At 44.3% G+C, this 19105-nt stretch overlaps 1 protein-coding gene across 2 annotated transcripts; it reads left to right on the top strand.

Annotated features, from left to right (window-relative positions):
• Positions 1–561: 561 nt before the first annotated feature.
• Positions 562–18615, top strand: MAPK7 (mitogen-activated protein kinase 7). Of its 2 annotated transcripts, none has more exons than XM_067469803.1 (7): positions 562–710; positions 4573–4803; positions 5603–5768; positions 7492–8636; positions 11402–12315; positions 12568–12695; positions 13704–18615. In XM_067469803.1, the coding sequence occupies exons 2-7, from the start codon at positions 4584–4586 to the stop codon at positions 13855–13857; spliced, it is 2727 nt and encodes a 908-aa protein (XP_067325904.1). In that variant the 5' UTR covers positions 562–710; positions 4573–4583; the 3' UTR covers positions 13858–18615. The 2 variants fall into 2 exon arrangements, with proteins under 2 accessions (XP_067325904.1, XP_060636131.2); XM_060780148.2 differs by having other exon boundaries at positions 4570–4803.
• Positions 18616–19105: the final 490 nt, after the last annotated feature.

Genomic DNA, 19105 nt, shown 5'->3' with positions numbered 1-19105 from the left:
GAATTTATAGTTTACCTACAATCAAAGAGCATTCTGAATCCTACAAATGATAGAATTGGGCCAAACTTCCCACACAGAGCCCTCATGACCAACAGAAAATACTGTGTTTCCTGATAGTCTTTAGTGACACCTCTAAGGCATATTTATATAGTTGTGGGAGTGGATTATAATGTAATAATGTAATATAGTTTAAATGGTCTCTATATAAATAGTATGGCATTTTTAATAGCATTCATTCTTGTGCTTTGGAACATCTGAAGTGATAGAAATAAAATTCAATGTATAAAGCTAATCCTCTAATACTGAGCACTCTAATTTCAACTCTCAATGCAGCAGCTTCAAGTGGCAACATGAGTTGTTTCTTTTCCTCTTTCCAACATCTCCCCTTTTTTCATTGGCTCCGGACCTCTCCAAGTGCTAACCGATTGGTTCAAATTAGGGAGTAGGGTGGGACTAAAAAAAATCCAACCAATACAGTATCAGTAGTCTCCTTGCCACGCCTGGCCGCTTCTCCTCCGTGGCCACGCCTCCCAGTGTTCTGATTGGCCGGGGAGGATTCGAAGCCGTAACATCCGGGTTCCTCAGAGGAGGAGCTCTGGGCTAGAGTTGAGACAGAGATAGGAAAAGGGAGGGGGGAAAAAGAGAGGCAGGAGTAGCGGACCAGAGAGGGAACCGCCCCAGCCCTCCAGAGGCATCTCCCATTGTAGCAGGTGAGAAACCCCTTCCCATTGCTACTAAAAGAAAGAAACATATATATATATTCAGATTGTTTACATTTCCTTTTCTCTGCCCAGTATTTCACCCCCTCCTTGCATTAAAATAGTAGATGCTTCCTTATTTCATAATACAGTCCCTTCTTCTTTCTTCTCCATCTCATCATATGGGTTTCTCTTTATCCCTTCCACCTCCATCTCCAACCAATTCCTTCCCCTCCCTTTGTATTCCATAATATTCCCCATTTTCTCCTTTTTTTTCACCACCTGCCAGCCTCTATTGTCTTATTTATTCTCAGTTTGTTATGGCAACTGATTGGTAAAGGTAAAGGTAAAGGTTCCCCCACCCCTCCGACATTGTCTAGTTGTGTCCAACTCTGGAGGTTGGTGCTCGTCTCCATTTCTAAGTCAAAGAGCCAGCGTTGTCCATAGACACCTCCAAGGTCATGACTGCATGGAGTGCCGTTACCTTCCCGCCAGAGCGGTACCTATTGATCTACTCACATTTGTATGTTTTCGAACTGCTATGTTGGTACAAGCTGGGGCTATCAGGGGGAGCTCACCCCGCTCCCTGGATTCGAACCGCCAACCTTTCGGTCAGCAATTTCAGCAGCTCAGCAGTTTACCCTGCTGCACCACCAGGAAGCTAATACAATGAAGATTGTAGTGTACTGTCCCCATAGTTACCTACGGATGTGAGAGCTGGACCAATCAGGCTTCCCTATTTACAAATTTGAATACTGGCGGGGAAGGCTGAGTGAAGGCTGAGTGAAGGAAGATAGATGCTTTTGAACTGTGGTGCTGGAGGAAAGTTCTGAGAGTGCCTTGGACTGTGAGAAGATCCAACCAGTCCATACTTCAAGAAATAAAGCCTGACTGCTCATTGGAGGGAAGAATAGTAGAGACAAAGTTAAAGTACTTTGGCCACATCATGAGAAGAAAGGAAAGCTTACAGAAGACAATGATGCTGGAGAAAATGGAAGGAAAAAGGAAGAGGGGCCGACAAGGGCAAGATGGATGGATGGTATCCTTGAAGTGACTGGATTGACCTTGAAGGAGCTGGGGGTGGTGACGACCGACAGGGAGCTCTGGCGTGGGCTGGTCCATGAGGTCACGAAGAGTCAGAAATGACTGAACAAATGAACAACAAAAGTGTACTGTAAATACACCTCTGTTTTCCAGGCAGTTATTCTGAGCTTGGATGACCACAACACCACTGAATCCACAGCTATGTTGGTAGAAGCTGGGGCTAAGAACGGGAGCTCACCCCTCCCCCTGGATTCGAAACACCGACCTTTCAATCAGCAAGTTGAGCAGCTCAGTGGTGTAACCTACTGGACTACCGGGGGCTCATTTGTAGGAAGAGACAATCCCCATTCCATCCCATAATTTTCCTTTCTTTTGATGGTCATTTTTGCAAATGTTCTCTTTCCCACTCCAGGGATGCATCAATATTGCTGTTTGACACCACTGTTTGGTGTGGCACCAGCATTTCTTGGGCAGAGAAGGCAAAAGAGGGTGGAAAAGTACAACCATGACAGTTCTATGGTGTCAAACTGGATTAATTCTACAGTATAGATCAGTCATGGGCAAACTTCGGCCCTTCAGGTGTTTTGGACTTCAACTCCCACAATTCCTAACAGACTCAGGCTGAGGGGGGAAAAGAAGGGACCCGAGTCTGTTAGGAATTGTGGGAGTTGAAGTCCAAAACACCTGGAGGGCCGAAGTTTGCCCATGCCTGGTATAGATGCACTCCAGAACTAGCAGGTGTTTATTTTATTTTACTTTACTTCATGACTCACTTGTATTCTTCATCCCAGGACTTTAGAAATTGTTGAGTCCATGTTGCCTTTCTTGCTCCTTCTGTGTTGTTACTGTGCCCTTTCAAGTCATTTCTGACGAAGGCTGGATTGACCCTGCCATATAATCTTGATTATCAAAGCAGATAATCTAGATTATCTACCTTGAACTGAATTATATGAGTCTATACTGTCATATAGTCCAGTTCAAAGCAGATAATCTGGATTTTATATGGCAGTGTTGATGGGGCGTAATTGTTGATCACTCCTTTTGAGCCCCCAGTGGTGCAATGGATTAAACCCTTGTGCCAGCAGGACTGAAGGTTGGAGGTTTGAATCCAGGGAGAGTGTGGATGAGCTCCCTCTGTCAGCTCCAGCTCCTCACGCAGGGACATGAGAAGCCTCCCACAGGATGGTAAAACATCAAAAACATCTGGGTGTCCCCTGGGCAATGTCCCTGCAGACGGCTAATTCTCTCACACCAGAAGCGAACTTGCAGTTTCTCAAATCACTCCTGACATGCCAAAAAAAACCCAAAACAAAACAAAAACACAAACAAACGAAAACAAAACCCAAAACAAAACAAAACAAAGCTAAAACCAAAAAAACTCACCAAAACTAAAACCAAACCTCCTTTTGAATCTGTGGATCGAGACCACAAATAGGGTCCCCCTGAGATCAATGGTAGGGTCCGGAATAATTGGGCAAGAGTAAAAGATTTCTTAATGCCACCATTTAAACCAGTGGCCTTTTTTAAATCAGGGAACACTTGACCAGGGATCACTTTGACCAGGGACCACTCTCCAACATTAGTACCAAAAGGGTTATGAATTGGTTTTTGGTCAACTTTAGATTCAATTTGGTTATTTGGGGTGCTGATTCAGAAAACTGCATTGGATAGACCACACCAGCTCTGGTTTCTGATACAGAACATATGCCATCCAGTAGTCACCATCTGCTCACCCACGGAAAACCATATTTAATAATCTAGAGCTGATGTGGTCTATCCAGTGCAATTTTCTGAATCAGCACTCCAAATAACCCGAGGAACAGGCCTAAAAATGAAGACACCAAGGTGCCACATGGAAAGGCTCCGCTCAGGGGGAGGGAGAAGGAGGAGAAGCAGCAGTCAGGAGGCTTGTTGCCGCACCTTTTGTGGGTAGTCAGTCTCTCCCCTCCTGACATCCCAGTTGCCTTGGCACTATAAGAGGGTTTCACAAGACCAGTCGTTTCCATTGCAACGGTGTAGTAATGGTGAGGCAGCAGACCATATTTAGTTCTTGGCTACCACTGGTGGTCCATGGACCACAGGTTGGGAATCATTGATTTACACAAATCTGTTAGCTACAATGTGTAGTTTTTATAGTACCAAGCCTGCAAACTTTGTCTTTTGTTTGTTTGTTTGTTTTTAATGCAATACAGCTGTTTTGGTTTGCTCCTGACACGATAAATAAATACAGTGGACTCTGCAGAAAATGCTTCAGCTGTACTTCACAAATCATAGAATCATAGAAACAAAGAGTTTGAAGAGACCTCATGGGCCATCCAGTCCAACCCCCTGCCAAGAAGCAGGAATATTGCATTCAAATCACCCCTGACAGATGGCCATCCAGCCTCTGTTTAAAAGCTTCCAAAGAAGGAGCCTCCACCACACTCCGGGGCAGAGAGTTCCACTGCTGAACAGCTCTCAGTCAGGAAGTTCTTCCTCATGTTCAGATGGAATCTCCTTTCATCTGAAGTTTGAAGCCATTGTTCCTTGTCCTAATCTCCATGGAAGCAGTAAACAAGCTTGCTCCCTCCTCCCTGTGGCTTTCTCTCACAAAAAGAAACTTCAATCTGTTTAGCAGGCCTTGCAAATGCCAGTTAATTATCAGTAAATGTCTGATATTTATACCTATTTTGTATACTTTTATACCTAGGGTCATGTAAGAATGTTGCAGGTGCAAGGGGTTCACAAGTGGAAAAGCTTTAAGAAACTCTGGTGTAGATGAACCAAATCAGATATGACTTGAAAGGATTAGCATTTGTTTTGTTTTCTTCATTGTGTTTTGTGACAGAAGGCTACGGGACCATGGCAGAGCCACCGATAGAAGATGAAGGGGAGGAAGCAGCCCAAGGCCAAGCAAAGCAGGAGCCAACTCACCAGTCCACAGTGGCAGCCAAGAATCTCGCCATCTTGAAGGCTCGATCCTTCGACGTCACCTTTGAGGTGGGAGATGAGTATGAGGTCATTGAGACGATTGGCACCGGAGCTTATGGTGTGGTCAGCTCTGCACGTCGTAAGGATACAGGTGGGTTAAGGCAGAATGGTTGTGGATGGAAGTCAGGATCTGCTCTATTTGGTTTCAGAGCTGTAAGAAATAGCACATGGAAAACATGTAATAGGTTCCCCTTAGGGTCGTCATAAGTCATAAACAACTTGAACTATCTGCAAAACCGCATCTCCTTGTATAAATCAGCTCGAGCACTGCGGGCATGTTTTCCAACCATGCAGATAGCGTCAGCAATGTTATTGTCACATTTCCTCTAATGAACATATTATTGCACTATATTATTTTTAATGTCTCAATAAACTAATAATCAATGTATTGTCAAAGGCTTTCATGGCCGGAATCACTGGGTTGTTGTAGGTTTTTTTGGGCTATATGGCCATGTTCTAGAGGCATTCTCTCCTGACGTTTCATACCTCACTACCTCTGAGGATGCTTGCCATAGATGCAGGCGAAACGTCAGGAGAGAATGCCTCTAGAACATGGCCATATAGCCCGAAAAAACCTACAACAACCCAACCTAATAATCACTTCACTGATTATTATTTATTTATTTATTTATTTATTTGCGACATTTATATGCTGCTCTTCTCACCCCAAAGGGAACTCAGAGTGGCTTACAAGATATATATACATTCAATATATTATATTATTAGCATAGTACAATATCAGTATTATATATTACTATATTGTACTATATAATTTTATTGTAATATTATTAGTAATATTACATGTAATATAAAATATATAATTATAATATTATATAATTATTGATTCATACACCAAATTCTTTTTTCCTGTTTTTTTTCCCTTTTATCAGGCCAGCAGATGGCCATCAAGAAAATCCCCAATGCCTTTGATGTGGTGATGAATGCAAAGCGCACTCTGCGGGAGCTGAAGATCCTTAAGCATTTCAAGCATGACAACATAATCGCTATCAAGGATATCCTTAAACCCTCTGTGCCTTATGCTGAATTCAAATCCGTGTAAGTACCTCTCCTCCTCAGGTCCTGTAAAGTAAAAAAGGAGTTCTTTTTTATTTAAAAAGTATAGGACTTGGATTTGTGTATGTATGCATATATGTTTTCTTATATTTCTGTATATATCTTTCTAGTTCCCAAAGTGGGTTCCATATATTTACATCAGAGAGTGTCTCTCTTGCTTGACTTGAGCATCATGAAGTGCTTAATGAAGGCTTAGAAATCCAGGATCTGCTGCCAACTTTGCCCATTTTTGCTCTCATTTAGACTAACTCACCTCAAAAGGATAGTTGTAATGACAATATGGAATGAGAAAGCCATATTGGAGATACAGCAGGGTATGGAATGCAATTAATGAATCCCATGACCAACTTATTTTGTTCTATTACTTTCCTTTTGAAAAGACTACTAATCTATGTTCACTGGGTTGCTGTGAGTTTTCCGGACTGTATGGTCATGTTTCAGAAGCGTTCTCTCCTGATGTTTCACGCACATCTATGGCAGGCATTCTCAGAGGTTACGAGGTCTGTTGGAAACAAGGCAAGTGGAATTTATATATCTGTGGAATGTCCAGGGTGGGACATATCACAGATATATGCCTGTTTGAGGCAGGTGTGAATGTTGCAATTGACCACCTTGATTAGCATTGAATGGCCTTGCAGCTTCAAAATCTGGATACCTGCCATAGATGTGGGTGAAATGTCAGGAGAGAATGCTTCTGGAACATAGTCATGTATCCTGGAAAACTCACAGCAACCCAATGATTCCAGCCATGAGAGCTTTCAACAACACTATATTCAGATATAAATGTCTGTTATTCCTTTTCTCCATCATATTTCTATTCCATTCCTCTTAAGAATCTCAAGTGGCATATGCGATACTGCCAGCTACATATACTGTCTCCTTCAAACAATCTGAAGAGGCTGTTTGGCTGTATTGGTTATTTGTTTATATTTTGCCCTTTTCCCATTGAGTTCAAGGCACTTTTACATGGCTCTCCTTAGAATCATAGAATCATAGAATGATAGAGTTGGAAGAGACCTCATCGGCCATCCAGTCCAACCCCCTGCCAAGAAGCAGGAAAATTTCATTCAAAGCACCCCTGACAGATGGCCACCCAGCCTCTGTTTAAAAGCTTCCAAAGAAGGAGCCTCTGCCACACTCCAGGGCAGAGAGTTCCACTTCTGAACAGCTCTCACAGTCAGGAAGCTCTAATGTTCAGATGGAATCTCATTTCTTGTAGTTTGAAGCCATTGTTCCACGTCCTAGTTTCCAGGGCAGCAGAAAACAAGCTTGCTCCCTCCTCCCTATGACTTCCTCTCACATACTTCTACATGGCCCTCATCATGTCTTCTCTCAGCCTTCTCTTCTTCAGGCTAAACATGCCCAGCTCTTTAAGCCGCTCCTCATAGGGTTTGTTCTCCAGACCTTTGATCATTTTAGTCTCCCTCCTCTGGACGCATTCCAGCTTGTCAATATCTCTCTTCAATTGTGGTGCCCATAATTGGACACAATATTCCAGGTGTGGTCTACCTCTGTGAGGTAGTCCTGGCTGAAACTAACAGGATTAAGACTACATAATAAATATTCATAACTCTGAAGAGGCAAGTACCTTTACTCCCAACTCATGTCTAGGTGTCTATCTGAGAGTGGGTGTCAGGCCCATTGAGCACCATGGTGAGGACTTCCACATGTTCTCTTCCTAAATGTCTTGCTCATTTCTTGTCAGGTATGTGGTGCTGGATTTGATGGAGAGTGACCTGCATCAGATCATCCATTCTTCTCAGCCTCTTACCTTGGAGCATGTCCGCTACTTCCTCTACCAGCTTTTGCGGGGACTCAAATACATCCATTCGGCCAACGTCATTCATCGGGACCTCAAACCCAGCAATCTGTTGATCAACGAGAACTGTGAACTTAAGATTGGGGACTTTGGTATGGCCCGAGGTCTCTGCACCAAGCCGGATGAGTACAAGTACTTCATGACAGAGTATGTGGCCACCCGCTGGTACAGGGCTCCTGAGCTGATGCTTTCCCTCCATGAGTACACCCAGGCCATAGATATGTGGTCAGTTGGGTGCATTTTTGCCGAGATGCTTGGGCGGAAGCAGCTCTTTCCGGGGAAGAATTACATCCATCAGCTTCAGCTCATCATCACCGTCCTGGGCACTCCTCCGGCCAAAGTTGTCCATTCCATTGGGGCTGACCGGGTGCGGGCCTACATTCAGAGCCTGCCCTCACGCCAACCGGTGCCATGGGAGACCCTCTATCAGAATGCTGACCGGAAGGCCTTGTCTTTGCTCTCAAAGATGCTCCGCTTTGATCCCCGTGAGCGAATATCGGTGGTGGAGGCCCTAAATCACCCCTTCTTGGCCAAGTATCACGACCCAGATGATGAGCCCAACTGCGTCCCAGCTTTTGATTTCGATTTTGACAAACAGGTACTCACCAAGGAGCAGATCAAAGAAGCCATAGTGGCCGAAATCAATGACTTCCATGAACGTCGGGAGGGCATTCGGCGCCAGATCAGCTTCAAGCCAACCTTGAGGCCTGCTGCCATTGGTGGGAGTTATGGGGATGAAACCTCCAGCCAAACGCAGCTTCTGTACTGCCATGATGTGGATATGCCCAGTGCTGGTTCACCTCGAATGGCAGATGGTGACTATGCAATGGCGTCTCCTGTCCTATGTTCCCTGACTGAGACAATAGATCTCACCTCACCCCTCGCAACCACAGCTGTGGTCCAGCCTGAGGTGAAGGCCGAAGCAGAAACCCCCGCAGCACCTCCCAAGAGGGAAGGTGCCATCTCAGATGACACTAAGGCTGCCCTCAAGGCTGTTATCTTAAAATCCGCCCTCCGAAATAAGAATAAAGGTAAGGTGGAAAGGTCTGGTAGACCAGTTGGTTGATTTATTTCAGATAGAGAGCCAGTGTAGTGCTGCAGTTAGAGGTCTGGGATTTGGAAACTCATTTAAGTCTGTTGTTGTTGTTATATTTATTTCGTTCTTGTATGATAGGAACTTAAAAGTCACCCTTTCTTTTTGTGTGGCTCCAAGTTGGACTTATGACTACTCTAAGGAGAACATATCATGTTTCTTTTTGGGCTTGAGAGTGTGTAACCTACCCAAAGTCATCCAGTGGGTTTCTATAGTCAAGTAGGGAATTAAACCCTAGTCTCCAGTATTATAGTCCAGCATTCAAACTGTTGTCTCTCCATTCTTCTTTGGTTTCACCTAAATCATAGGATTGTGAAGAGGCAGAGAGAAATGTATACAATAGAGGCTTGCTTATCCAACCTTCGCTCACCCAACATTCTGTATTATCCAACGCAGTCTGCCTTCTATCCGGATCCAGAGATATTTCAATTTATTTATTTATTTATTTATTTTAAAGTTTTATATACCGACCTTCTCACCTCTCTTGAGGGACTCAGACCGGTTTCCAACCGTAAAATACATACAATCAGTAAACATCATACTTCATATTGCAATAAAACATTAAAAACATTAAAACAGCAAAACAGCAATTACATTCAATAAATACAATGGTCAAGCATCCCACTAAATTTGATGTTCATCATCCTCCATCCAATCTCCGGGTGTTGGCTCACTCATCGAATGCCTGTCTCCATAGCCACGTCTTCACCTGCTTCCTGAATGTCAGGATAGAAGGGGCAGTTCTGATCTCCTGTGGGAGAGAGTTCCAGAGTCGAGGGGCCACCACCGAGAAGGCCCTGTCCTTCGTCCCCACCAGACACGCTTGCGAGGACGGTGGGAGCGAGAGCAGGGCCTCTCCAGACGATCTTAATAATCTTGATGGTTCATAGGGGAGAATATGTTCAGAGAGGTAAACAGGGCCGGAGTCATTTCGGGCTTTATAGGTTAACACCAGCACTTTGAATTGTGCTCGGAAGCTAATTGGCAGCCAGTGGAGCTGGTGTAACAGCGGAGTGGTGTGCTCCCTGTACCCAGCACCCAGTACATTGCAATGTTTTGGTGCTAAATTCATAAATATAGTAATTGCAACATAATGTTACCACGTATTGAACTGCTTTTTCTGTCCATTTGTTGTAAAACATGATTTTGGAGCTTAATTTGTAAAATCATAACGTAACTTGATATTTAATAGGCTTCTCCTTAATCCCTCCTTATTATCCAACATTTTCGCTTATCCAACGTTCTGCTGGCCTGTTTATGTTGCGTGAGACTCTACTTACCTGCAGTTTTGGTAGGTATAGTTCATAAACAGTAACATTTCCAAGCTCTGGTGATGATCTTATCTTTGTTCTTGGTGGTTTGCATAATTTTTCTATTGAAGCAGACTGTAGAATTACAAATTTGGGTGCTGGTGATTTATTTTTATGTGATTTGAAAGACTTGATTTGAATTTGAAATTGTTGGGCACAGTTGAAATTTGGTGGTTTTTTCTTACCACTAGTAGAAGTTTCTAGGTATTTTAATGGAAAGGGGAATTATGTGGAGAAAATCTGTTCACTATTCAAAACCAACTGCATAGGTGGGGCTTGTATCACTCAAAAGCAAGGGTTGTTGCTGTTTGGGAAAACTGCCCTAAAATATAGCAGAGTATCCAAAAACAAACAGGATACAAAAAGTTGAGCATCAGCTCATTAGCGAGCAGAGCGTGAAGTGCCGTGTGATGTGGCTGTAAATGCAGAGTCCAGTCTTTAAAATCACAGAAAGTTTATTTACAATACAGTAGAGTCTCGCTTATCCAACTTAAACAGGCCGGAGAACGTTGGATAAGTGAAAATGTTGGATAATAAGAAGGGATTAAGGAAAAATCTCTTAAATGTCAAATTGTTGTTGTTCATTCGTTCAGTCGTTTCCGACTCTTCATGACCTCATGGACCAGCCCACGCCAGAGATCCCTGTCGTCTGTCACCACCCCCAGGTCCTTCAGGGTCAATCCAGTTACTTCAAGGATGCCATCCATCCACCTTGCCCTTGTTTGGCCCCTCTTCCTTTTTCCTTCCATTTTCCCCAGCATCATTGTCTTCTCTAAGCTTTCCTTTCTTTTCATGATGTGGCCAAAGTTCTTCATCTTGGCCTCTACTATCCTTCCCTCCAATGAGCAGTCGGGCTTTATTTCCTGAAGTATGTCCTGGTTGGATCTTCTGGCGGTCCAAGGCACTCTCAGGACTTTCCTCCAACACCACAGTTCAAAAGCATCTATCTTTCTTCGCTCAGCCTTCCCTATGGTCCGGCTCTCACATCCGTAGGTGACTATGGGGAATACCATTGCTTTAACTATGCAGAACTCTCTCTACTAGGATGTAAGAAAACAGAAGTCAGATTCAAAAAAGGCTTGCAGTAGAAAAGTACCCATTATACACGGCCAATCAGAATGAGAGCAGAAATAGAGAGCAGAGAAGAAATAAATACATTCACAACCGTCATACAGGAGACATAGGGGAAGGGAAACCCTTAGTTTATACTAAACTAACTAAACTGTTCCTCATTGAGGACTTGAGACTTGGGCAGTGTGGGGTTGAATTCCAACAGTTGCTTCTGTAGAAAAATGAAATTTGGGAGTGATCAATTGATTTTGAAGGCCACACCTTCACATATCTACTCCATAACAATGTATTTTAAAAAAAAGCATCCCTCTTCATTCCACAGATACGGCATCCTGTGTTCCAGAGACTCCTGATATCCGAAGGCCAGTGACAGCAAAGGAGCGCCAACGGGAGCGAGAAGAGAAACGCAAGCGGCGCCAGGAACGGGCCAAGGAGCGGGAGAAGCAGAAGAAGGAGAAAGAGAGGGAACGCAGGGACATGCTGACAGAGAATGACCGCAACCTTCTGGAAAGATGGACCAAAATGGTGGACCGAACCCAAAGCAAGCCTGCCCAGAATGGGTCTGCAGCCCTCCCGCAGACAACCACTCCCAGCCACAACTTGCCTCAAGCCCCTTCTGGCAACCACTTGCCACCTCAGGTGCCCCCCGCTTGCCATATCCCGGCTACCCCTTCCAGCAACACCCCTGCGCCAACTGACTTTCTGACTTTCTCAGACAAGGGGGTGCCTACTGTGGGACCCAAGCTGACGATTGTTCCTGTGGGTTCGGTTCAGAGCTCCAGTACAAACGTGGTTCATTTTTTCCCAACGCAGACTGCCCCATTCCTGGTGGCCACCACAGCTTGCCAAAAAGCCATCCCTTCAAAGCCAGAGTGCCTCCTGAGTGTCAAATATGCCCCCAGCCAGATCTTCCAAGCCCCTTATGGCGTTGCGGCACTGAATGCTTGGAGCGGTGTCCCCTCGCCTGAGAACTGGGCTGCGGCAGGTCAGCTGCCAGTGACCCAACCAGAGGTAGCGTCTTCTAGTAGCGCTCTGCCCGAACAAACGAGTTTTGGGACCACTATGGAGCAGCCTCTGTTCCTAGCAGAAATGGGCAAGTCTGAGCCTCCACCATCAGGTTTTGTTGAAGAAACATCATCAGTGGCAAAGGGGCCTGCTCAGCACCAGATAACCTCAGACCTGCCTTTGGAACCTCCAGATATTAATGTGGTAACACAGCAGCTGTCTAAATCCCAGGTAATGGCTTATGGCCAGTTCTTATGGGTCCAGGGACTATATTGGGCAACCGTGCTGAGTTTGGGACCAATGGTTGCCTCTTATCACAACCTGGCAGGTTGTGTGTGTGATCCACCAGAAGGGATGCCATGCCAACCCCGCTCCCATTCATTTAAGGGGGTGCAGTAGATTCAACTACCATGTCGGTCTTCGTTGGTGTTACCATGTGATGACCTTTGCAAAAGGAATGAGTTTACTGTGTCTTAATTCTAGGTGGAAGATCTCCTGCCTCCTGTTTTCTCTGGCACCCCAAAAGGCAGCGGTGCTGGCTATGGGGTTGGGTTTGACTTGGAAGAATTCCTGAACCAGTCTTTCGATATGGTAGGAGAGAACAGAGAAAGGTACGAGACCTGCATTTCGTTGGTTTTTACCTAGAATATTGTTTAGGATAGTGTGCGCTGTTTTATTTCTGGTATCCTTTGGGACCACCTCTTGGGAATGGGACTTGGAAGCACTGTTTTGCAGTGTTTCCGGTCCTTCCTGGAGGGTCGGGTCCAGAAAGTGGTGTTGGGGGACTCCTGCTTGACCCCATGGCCTTTGTCCTGTGTGGTCCTGCCAAGGTTCAGTACTGTCCCACATGTTGTTTAACATCTACATGAAACTGTTGGGAGAAATCATCTGGAATTTGGAGTTTGGTGTCATCTGTACGCACCCAAGTCCAAAACACTTGGAGGACCAAAGTTTGCCCATGTTTGGGGTAGAGGGTGTTGGTGTTTCTTTTAGATTCACTAACCTATAAGATTAAAAGATTAAACTCTTGCCTTTTGCCCCTCTACTCAGAGAAGGAGATGGTTCCTTATTTTTGCGAAATGTTTATGTAGAGTACTCATATTGATCCATAGATAAGTCGACCCAGATTTCTTCGGTCAATGTTATGATGATCATTTCTATACTTTTACATGTGTGTATACAGTAAATTGAGCCCCCGGTGGCGCAGTGGATCAAAGCACTGAGCTGCTTAGCTTGTTGACCGAAAGGTCACAGGTTCAATTCCGGGGAGCGGCGTGAGCTGTCAGCCCTAGCTTCTGCCAACCTAGCAGTTCAAAAACATGCAGATGTGAGTAGATCAATAGGTACCGCTCCGGCGGGAAGGTAACAGCACTCCATGCAGTCATGCTGGCCACATGACCTTGGACGTGTCTATGGACAACGCTGGCTCTTCGGTTTAGAAATGGAGATGAGCACCACACCCCAGAGTCAGACATGACTGGACTTAACATCAAGGGACAACCTTTACCTTTTATACTGTAAATAAATTTTAAGCAGGAGTAGAAAAGAAGACAGGAAACTTCCATACAGCTCATATTTTACTTCTCTCTCTTTCTTTCTTTCCCCTGTGAATGGATTAGCCAAGGAGATTCTGCCCCACTTTCGGCCTCCCTTCTTGCCGACTGGTTGGAAGTCCATCGGATGAATCCAGCCGATATGGAATCCCTCCAACAAGAACTCCAGCTGGGCTCTCCCATGATCCTCTCCGACATTCCCGACCTCCAGGATGCATGAAGAACTGGAATCCCGTCTGCCATTTTCTTCTTTTCCAAAATCATTGCCTGGAGGTGGGAAGGGGGAAAAAAAACAAAAGCCCAACAAATGCCGAGCAAACTTGGAGAGTTCACAACTGATCTGTTTGCCTTCTCGATTACTCCGGCTGGGAACCACAGTGCCTGTGTCTGTTGTGTTGAAGCAAAGGCGGAACTGGGCTGGTGTTTGGACTGAAGGACTTTCCCGGAAAGGTGTAAGGTGATGGTGTGTTATACCCATGTCACCTTGTGTTGGGTGTGTTTTGGCAAGCAGGAATGAAAGCTGTCCCAAGACTGCAGGAACGATATTAAGGGTGTGTGTATGTTTGTGTATTACTTGTTGCCTTTGAGACAGGTGTCAAGTAAATTCCTTCCTGACCCTTCACTGTGTCTTCCTTACCTCCTGGCCTAAAATATGGATGTTGGTTTTCATGCATAGGGCATCGAAAGGTGTTTGAAGGGGCAAATACCTGGAGAAATAATTTTTTCAGAAACACATGAGTAGTAAATACAGCTGTAGCTTACTTTGTTCTTAGCCTTGTGAAATAGTTGGATTGTAACAGAGGGAGATAAAAAGCCCTGCCAATTGCTGTATTCGACTAGTTGTCCATTTAGCTTGATGTGTGTTCAGATTGGTTGCAGCAAGTAACCAGTCTCCTCTTGAACTACTTTAACTGGAAATGCAAAGCATTAATCTTAGCGTATTCTACAGCTGGCTGGATGATGGATGCCTGAGGGATATATTTTTGGACTGCAACCCTTATCAGCTTGGCAGTATAACCAGGAGTAAGGGATGATAGGAGTAGCATTCAGAGACACTAGAGTGGGCACAGTTGCCCTGTCCTGCTCTGTAATATGTGCTATGCTTATGATGTAATGGCAACTACTGGGATTTCCCAAACCCAATGTTCAGGAGAACCTGGGAACGGCTGGTTTTGGTACTTTGGGACTTAGTAGGGTTTAGACCAGGGATCCACAATTTTTTTAAACAGAGGGCCAGGTCACAGTCCCTCAAACTGTTGGAGGGCCGGATTACAATTTTAAAAAAACATGAATTCCTATGCACACTGCATATATTTGTACTGAAAAAACACTTTAAAACAATACAATAATTAAAATGAAGAACAATTTTAACAAATATAAACTTATTAGTATTTCAGTGGAAAGTGTTGGCCTGCTCTTGGCTGATGAGATAGGATTGTTGTTGTTGTTGTTGTTGTTGTTGTTGTTGTTGTTGCGTGCTTTCAAGTAGTTTCAGGTTGACCCTGAGTGAAGGGCAGGTAAATGACCTTGGAGGGTCTTATCCAGCCCCCGGGCCTTAGTTTGACGACCCTTGGTTTAGACCAGTGGTTCTCAACCTGGGGTCTCCAGATGTTTTTGGCCTACAACTCCCAGAAATCCCAGCCAGTTTACCAGCTGTTAGGATTTCTAGGAGTTGAAGGCCAAAAACATCTGGGGACCCCAGGTTGAGAACCACTGGTTTAGACTCTCGTATGTGTATGTGTGGAGTCCACATGGAAATGAGTGTTACCTTTTCAGTACTCACTCAAATTCAGAGTTGTCATGATTTCATTCAAAAGAAGTATCCTCGATCCACAGCCCCAGTCAGTGTAATCATTGAGTTGGAAGAGACCTCGTGGGCCATCCAGTCCAACCCCCTGCCAAGAAGCAGGAAAATCACATTCAAAGCACCCCTGACAGATGGCCATCAAGTTTTCGTTTAAAAACCTCCAAAGAAGGAGTCTCCACCACACTCGGGCAGAGAGTTCCCCTGCTGAACAGCTCTCACAGCCAGGAAGTTCTTCCTAATGTTCAGGTGGAATCTCCTTTCTTGTAGTTTGAAGCCATTGTTTTGCATCCTTGTCTCCAGGGCAGCAGAAAACAAGTTTGCTCCCTCCTCCCTATGACTTCCCCTCACAGATTTATCCATGGCCCTCATCATGTTTCTTCTCACCCTTTTCTTCTGCAGGCTAAACATGCCTAGCTCTTTAAGCCACTCCTCATAGGGGTTGTTCTCCAGACCCTTGATCATTTTAGTTGCCTGATCATGTAAAGTTATTACAATGACTTTAATTGTTTTGTAGGAAAGGGGGCGTTCTGTCCTAAAATGGCAACCCTACTAGATTCCTGTTTAGTATTGTGGCAGTAACTTGTCCCTATGCATAGCCTCATTTTTGTGAACAGTTATTACCATTTACAGTCATTCAGCTTTGACTTCATGGTGACCCTTTCAATGAGAGGTCTCCAGGACACAACTTTGCCTGGATCCTCAGGGCTGTGGCTAACTTGATACAGCCTATCTACTTGTAATGCAGTCTTCCTCTTTTCCTACAGTCTCACACTTTATGAAACATGATTGTCTTTGTAAATGTTGTCTAATGCTGTGGCCAAACTACAATAGCCTCAGTTTGGTCAATTTTGGCTTCAGACTTGATTTGTGGCATCTGTAGAACTCTCTTCCAGGAGCACATTTCAAATGTTGATTCTCTTTCTCTCAGCTTCTTATTTTTTTACTATCCAGATTGTATACGTATATCAAAACATTTGTTCCGGGCAGAAATTCAGCCAATTTAACCTTTCCCCCCTGTTCTTTGTGGGATAGAAACCTTTGCTTCCCTGCATCCACACTAGCCTCTCACTTGGTGCCTTGCCAAGATAAAAATCTTATTTTCTTTCAGGTACAACCTGACAACTGGTGCCATTTTCTGCCAGGTCTGCTGTTGAAAGATAATGCCCATGTATTCTAAGGATATTATGGATCACCTTTCTACAAAAGAGGCATTCTGTGTTCCTCCACTTACAACTTGCAGAGCTCACTTTTGTGTGCCCATGGGTCATTCTCTGCAAACTGTACATTGTGCATACAATGAGCTTTTTGTGTGTGTCAGGAGCAACTTAAAAACAGCAAGTCGCTTCTGGTGTGAGATAACTGACCGTCTTCAAGGACATTGCCCAGGGGATGCCCAGATGTTTGATGTTTTACCATTCTTGTGGGAGGCTTCTCTCATGTCCCCGCATGGGGAGCTGGAGCTGACAGAGGGAGCTCAACCCACTCTCCCCAGATTCGAACTGCTGACCTGTCAGTCAGAAGTCCTGCTGGCACAAGAGTTCAATCCATTGCGCCACCGGGAGCTCCATACAATGAGCTCTCACTCTGCCACCCCAAAGTCCCCTTCAGACATGACAGTACTCTTGGGAGGTTTGGGGTTCAACATTATATCTTGAAATGGAGAAAATATATTTCCATTGAAATGATTGGACAAAAACTCTCAGAAAGTTTGGTCACTGTGACCAATGAGAAAGGAATATGGGAATTGCATAAAAACCGCAAAGGCACCTGTCAGATTAAAGCTAAGCAGGGTCAATCCTGGTTCACACTTGAATGGGAGATTGCCAATAAATAAAGAGTGCTGTAGGCCATGTTTCAGAGGAAGTGGCAAAATCACCTCTTGAGTATCTCTTACCTAAGAAAACCCTATTGAATTAATGAGATTGCTATAAGTTGACAGTCAACTTGAAGCTATATATTTTGTTATTTATTTATTCTGTCGTTTCTGACTCTTCATGGCCTCAGAGCTCTCTGTCGACCGTCACCACCCCGAGCTCCTTCAAATACAGTCACTTCAAGGATACCACCCATCCATCTTGCCCTTGGTTGGCCCCTCTTCCTTTTTCCTTCCATTTCCCCCAGCATCATTGTCTTCTCCAAGCTTTCCTTGGATATTTAGTCAACAACATCTGGAATGCCAAAGCTTTCTAGATCCTACTGTATTTGTTTCTGGAAATAACATCTGCTAGATGTAATAAAACTGCAATTAGTTCCATAAGTTTTTCTTTGGCAAGGAACACTCAGAGCTGGTTATGCCAGTTCTTTTCTCTGAAATACATCCTGCATTGCATAGTATTGGTTGGTGGTCCCCAATCCGAATACTAATGTGGGCTGACCCTGCTTAGCTTCTGATATCAAACAGAATCTGGTGCCTTCAGGGTGTTTAGCTCCTGTTGTGAAGTTAGCATTGCTCAAAATATGAGGTTTCTCCCAGCATCCAAGAGCACCTTTCTCGGGGCCTATTTCATTGCATATTTTTGTTCTTATAGACCAGTGGTTCTCAACTTGTGGGTCCCCAGGTGTTTTGGCCTACAACTCTCAGAAATCCTGGCTAGTTTACCAGCTACTAGGGTTTCTGGGAGTTGAAAGCCAAAACATCTGGGAACCCACAGGTTGAGAACCACTACTATAGGCTATGATGATATACTTCAAGGTTTGGAGAATATTACTCTTGATGGTCCACTTTCCAACAGAGAAGGTGATTTCAGAATCTTTTCTCACTTTTTCTGGAGTTATAGGAAATAATACCTGTTTCTGAGAGGATCTGTGTATATGTGCATAGCAGAGGTAACTTTCCCTTTCTGTTCATAGAAGCACCTCAACAAAACTGGGCAGGAGTGAGCAAAATGCAGTTCTGACACAGCTCCAGCTCCCAAAAAGCTTTTTATGTGGCTCTAAACTTCGCCAGTCTCCACAGACCATTTTATTTCTGAGATCCAGAGGTCTAATTTGAAATGGATATTTGGCTGTGTTCTCGAATGTCTCCGTACAACCAGTTAGAAGCCTTTGAGTGCTGCTGTCCTTAGGCTGGAGTGTGGTGGTGTATTTTTCTCAAAAGTGTTTGTGATGTCTTAGAATGTCTTTTTTTGGTCTTGCCATTTCTAATAAAACCACGATTTATGTATTTAAAAACCATGTACTCCTTGTGTCATATCATTTAGGGTGGGACCTAATTGGTTGAGGTGTTTTGGGACATGTTGTCTGACACATCATGAGCTTAGGTGAGGCATGGAGTCAACTGGTTGGCAACCTCCCTAGAAAAACATTTGGGCGACTGCAGATCTTGCTGTAGCTTTGGTTGAATATTTGATATTGTAAATATTCTCAACAGGGATGCATTGAAACCTTTTGTCTCAGGCCAAAACTACATGGTGATTTGATCCAGAGCTCAAGCCTTGCCAAAGATATTATTACCTGGCCAAGAACTGATAAAGGAGGGACAAAGTTCATTGCTGGGACCAGATGTACCTCCCAACACTTTTTCCATGTCCCAGACATATTCACCATCCTTTGTATTGAAAACAAAGATATCTAAAGCAAAGGTTTTTGCCTTTTTCTGAGTCAAACTTGGGTGAATGTTGTCTTGGAAGCCTCCGGGCATTGTGATCCACCTTTCATTGCA

This window comes from Anolis sagrei, chromosome 6 (assembly GCF_037176765.1).
Source record: "Anolis sagrei isolate rAnoSag1 chromosome 6, rAnoSag1.mat, whole genome shotgun sequence".
Classification (NCBI taxonomy): domain Eukaryota; kingdom Metazoa; phylum Chordata; class Lepidosauria; order Squamata; family Dactyloidae; genus Anolis; species Anolis sagrei.
This window is presented reverse-complemented; position numbering and strand designations above follow the sequence as displayed.

Excerpts from the sequence above, each read along its gene's own strand:
- MAPK7 (XM_067469803.1), top strand. The coding sequence starts at position 4,584 with ATGGCAGAGCCACCGATAGAAGATGAAGGGGAGGAAGCAGCCCAAGGC. Across the intron at positions 8,637-11,401 it reads CCTCCGAAATAAGAATAAAG|ATACGGCATCCTGTGTTCCA; the intron begins GTAAGGTGGAAA and ends TTCATTCCACAG. Across the intron at positions 12,316-12,567 it reads AGCAGCTGTCTAAATCCCAG|GTGGAAGATCTCCTGCCTCC; the intron begins GTAATGGCTTAT and ends TCTTAATTCTAG.